This window comes from Buceros rhinoceros, unplaced genomic scaffold (assembly GCF_000710305.1).
Source record: "Buceros rhinoceros silvestris isolate BGI_N320 unplaced genomic scaffold, ASM71030v1 scaffold12726, whole genome shotgun sequence".
Lineage (NCBI taxonomy): Eukaryota > Metazoa > Chordata > Aves > Bucerotiformes > Bucerotidae > Buceros > Buceros rhinoceros.
The window spans coordinates 1-4553 of record NW_010415841.1 but is presented as its reverse complement, the minus strand read 5'-3'; the positions used below and the strand labels follow the sequence as shown (position 1 = coordinate 4553).

The following is a 4553-nucleotide window of genomic DNA, read 5'->3' as shown; positions in this document are numbered from 1 at the left end:
GGTCTAATGTTTAATTATCTCAAAACCAGAATACACTTTCTTGATAAGCAAATATTCCTAAGCAGTTCTTACATCTTTTATTTTATTGATCAGAGATTCTAGTTACGGTTCAGGCTCAGCTTTGGTCTGCTAAAAACAGCCATAAGAAATCCAAATATCAGCAACAAAAACATCAAGGTGTCTACAGCTGAAATCAAGGTCCCAAGCTAAAGGGAAAAGTGTAGACTCCAAGTGCATTTGAAAGTTCTCTCTTTGGTTCCTTGGTGAGAGCACAAAAATGTGTATGCATGTTCACAACAGAATCTTCAAAAGCAAGGTTCATTGTGTTTATACTACTTGCTTGAGAAATGTCTAAAAACTTTCCTTGCTGTGTAACTGAATTGTCAACCATTCACTCCTAAGAAACACTTCTTATTCTGAGCTGACTTCTTCTTTAGAATGAGTAAGCATTTGACACCTAAAAATGTTTCACTGGTGCTGAATATCAAGACAGCAGTTACCTAGTGACATAATCAGATGGCCATACAAATACATACTTTGCTGTGACAGTCCAATATAGAGCTATGGATCTGCTAAAAGAAAGTATTCACATGACTTTGAATCAGTGCAACACACTTCTAACAGTAAATATATAGAAGACATTAAGATATTCCAGACATTTATTTTGCAGTATATGGTATCTTACATTTAAAATAAAGCCCGAATATCATAAAAGATGTATATACTGTTTGCTGGACAAATACCTGACTAAGAACAAGGCATATTCAGCCCAGACTTCATAGAGTTACAATGAAGTTCAGGCACATAAACAGGAATAACTTTACTGATGAATGATTTAAAACTCTTTTGGTCTGTTTAGCAGAAAACGAACCAACTGAAGCAGAACTTGATCATTAAAGCCTTTCACACTACCATCTTCCACAACGTCATATAATGGCTTACTGTCTGTACCCCAACAGACATTTTTCCGAGAATTATTTTTAATAGTGTCTACAGTTAGGGCTAAAGTATTTAGCTGGTAACAAAAGAAAGCAAAGTATTTTCCATCAGTCACTACTGCCTGCGATACAAATGGACGCGTCACATCAGCTTCACTCCAGAATCCTACAAAATAAAGAAACAACACAAGTTATGCAGGACTTGAAATTCCTGTCAGCACAATCCTGAAATACAGAAAAATACTGGGAATTGTGGCAGCCACTTAGTAGGGGAAACAGTCCTGTCTGCTTTAGCAACACAAGCATTCCTCATACAGACTAACTAAAACACAGCCACCAGTTAAGAGTATTTCCAAGATCAGGGACACAGTGGCGTATTTCCATTTTGTACTCAGTTCCCTATCACTAACTGATAAAAAACCCCACAGAGATCAGCCGAGTGACTTTTCAAAATTACAAAAGCTATTAATGCATCCAAGTCCTTCAAGTGATCCGAGGGGGAAACGTCTTTGGACTATTCCACACTTCTCACAAGGCAATGAGCATTGTTCCACGACAGAAGCATGCTATGCATACATGAGCATAACCAGTTATAGTAACCAGGCAGACAAGACCAAGAACACAACGCTAGTAAGTACTAAATATCTAGTAACACTGGGTAAGAATTGTACTTATAGGAATAAGCAAAAGATCGATCTGTTCTATCCATCCAGGTCTTCCAGGATTTTTAGACAAACAGGCAAAAAATCCTAAAGTAACGCTGCTGATACTTTTGTTTTGTAGATTGTAGATCCATAGAGTTGACATTTTTGAATCAAGGGGCTAAGAAACATAGCTGGTTCATAAACAAACTGCTTGATACCTACCACCTTTCCCCCTAAGAAATGCAGAGTGAGCAACTGAATGCAGGATTGAGATTTTTGCACAGGTTTATCATTGTATACGAAAAAGTATTTTTCTGTGCCATTAATTCTCCCTGAGTCAAACTACTCAAACACGAAGTCTTAACTAACTCCCTTACAGAAAGTCTGCTTCATTCAATAGTTCAATTAAATTTTCAAAGACCTACTTAAAGGACGGTCTTCAGAAGAAAAAGCATGACAAAAAGTTAGTGGTGAGAAAAACTTAGGAGAACTTTATAGCAGGCATTCATCACCAGGAAGAATTTATTGAGTTGGCCATCTCACCTTGATACATTGCTTGTGCTGCTGTCCAAGCAAAGAGACTTGCTATACCATTAGCTCGATAAACAACTTCAATCTGATCCTCAAGATGCGCTCTTAGAAACCTCTCCCGTTTTAATTTATCAGGAATAAGATGAAACTGGGTGTGTCCATAACAGCAGGGATCAGCTACCTTTGATCCTGTGTTACCCAAAACCAGAAAAAAAATAAAGTCAGTCAGAAAACGCTCTTTATTATGCAAACACATCTTCACTATCAGCTCAGACTCTAAAAAGAAATTTTGAACCTCTACTATATAAACACTGAGATTCCTTAATTTATGGATGAGACTGGAGAGTTCCCAACTCCAAAAGGCCAGAGTTCACCTCCAAAAAAGCCTCTGAGGAGATATATCAATATTCAAAGCAATTTTCTATTCAACCTGACACCTTCAAGCTAATGTGGACACAGTACCATATGCACAGGAGGATGCTACTCCCCACTTCCTAACTGACATGGAATTTCAGGGCATCTATATACTCTATATATTTAAACCACATAGTATATTTAAATCATACCTAGCGGGTTTTTTTGTTGATGGGAGAAGGTTTGGGAGTGTTCGTTTAGGGATTGGGGATTTTTTGTTGTGGGTTGTTTTTAAGGCAAAAAAAGCAGTTAACATTTCATGACTGGAAACTCTTACCTATAAATACCTTGTTTTCATACTGCTTTTTGAACAACGGCAGTTTGGATGGTTTGTGAGCCGTAACAGGAACATCTCCAAGATCCGACTCTAGCGGTACAATCTTGATGGAAGCAGAACAAAGAAAATCTATGACGTAAGTCACACTTCCAACATCAGGCTTCACATAATATGCCACTTGCAGAAGGTGCAAGTCTTGCTTACATTTACCATATATGTACGTAACTAACTGAAATTAATTTTTGCACAGAAATTCTTGTCTTGTGATGAGTGCTAGGACATGCATCTTATGTTGAGGTCTGAGTTTTGTCATATACAAAAAACACTGCCTGAAATGGTATTACCTTCAAAACCAGAATCTGCTTCTACAGAAAAAGAGCACAGACATTTCCAGCAGCAGTCAATGAACTAACTTGAACCAGAAAAGAAATTTTACAGGTATTCAGAGTTTTGCACTATGTAACATTTTTAATTGCCTAGGCAGTTCTTTCAAAATGCCAAGATTTGTTACATCTGACCGTAGTCACCTAAGCAAATTGGACAACTAAGTGAACAACGTATGTTCAACATTTACAGGAAGTTTTCTGTTTGTGGTAGAAATGGCCACAGAGACCCTCACAGGCTACACAATTACCACTGTATAAACCTACAAAAAAAATACTAGAATATTGCATCAGCTTCCAGAAAATTAAGCATTCAACAGCTGTTAACCAGTACAAAGAGATCACAGAGCTCACATTCACATTATTCACTTACTCCATTTACTTATCTATTATTTTCTTATCCATTTTCTTCCATTTTGTTACTTATTTTCTTATCCATTTCTCTCATCTTACTTTTCTCCACCCAGAAGAAAGTGTTTCACACCATATTTCTTACTTTGCCTCCACTTACAGGCACAGAATAACTTAAAAATTCCACTTAATTAACAACATGCATTTTATCTAACCCACAGGTTTACCAATTTGCTGTCTCAGCATCTGCGAAGCAGTTACCACAACAGCAGTAAGGGCATTAAGACGTTAAAAAACACACAAATGTGTTACATGCCTGATTAATCAGGTCCTCCACAAACTACCTATCACACAGTTGCAGTGGCTGTCAGAAGCATAAGCAAAAAATGCATGTGATTAACTTGCTGTTGAAAACATCCACACCTCTGGAAGCTGCTTTGGTACACGGATCTGGAGGTGTGGGTTATCATCTATTTGAAATCGCACAGGATCAACTCTACCCTTTCGATGTCCATGAACAACAACTTCCTCACCATGATGCCAGTAATAGTTAACTTGAGGTTTTAGATCTGAAATAGAGCAGAGACAAAGACAGATCACTCCTTTGCATTTAAACCCCTCCCAATTCTTGTTCTGTACCTGCAGTAAAACAGAAAAATCAAAATTCACTTGCATCACATAAGATTATGTAGACAAAGGAATTACTGGTAACTGGTCAGCTACTCCAGATTCACAGACCGGCCCCACCACCCAAGGGCTCCCACTTCCCTCTCCCTCCCAGCCCCGTTCCGAACCAAGGGCGGAGGCTGCCAGCAGTGGGTTGCGGCCGGAGAGGAGCGCGGTGAGGGTGGAAACGAGTTGTGTCAGAAACGGGCCGGGCGTGTGATCCTGCACGCGGTAGAGCAACGGCCGCCTCTTGCTCTGGTAGAAGCTTTCCTGCAGGAGGGCGTCGCAGACGAGGGAGCGCAGCTCGCCCATATCCAAGTACGGAGCCCCTCCCGCCGCGGACTGCGGG

At 39.4% G+C, this 4553-nt stretch overlaps 1 protein-coding gene across 1 annotated transcript; it reads right to left on the bottom strand.

Moving 5' to 3' along the window:
• Nucleotides 1-683: 683 nt before the first annotated feature.
• MRPS30 (mitochondrial ribosomal protein S30) lies at nucleotides 684-4549 on the bottom strand (the record flags this gene model as incomplete). The annotated part of the gene is made up of 5 exons (XM_010137560.1): nucleotides 684-1104; nucleotides 2126-2302; nucleotides 2805-2907; nucleotides 3962-4107; nucleotides 4333-4549. Coding segments are annotated over 5 exons (912 nt in total), but the record flags the coding sequence as incomplete, so codon positions are not given.
• Nucleotides 4550-4553: the final 4 nt, after the last annotated feature.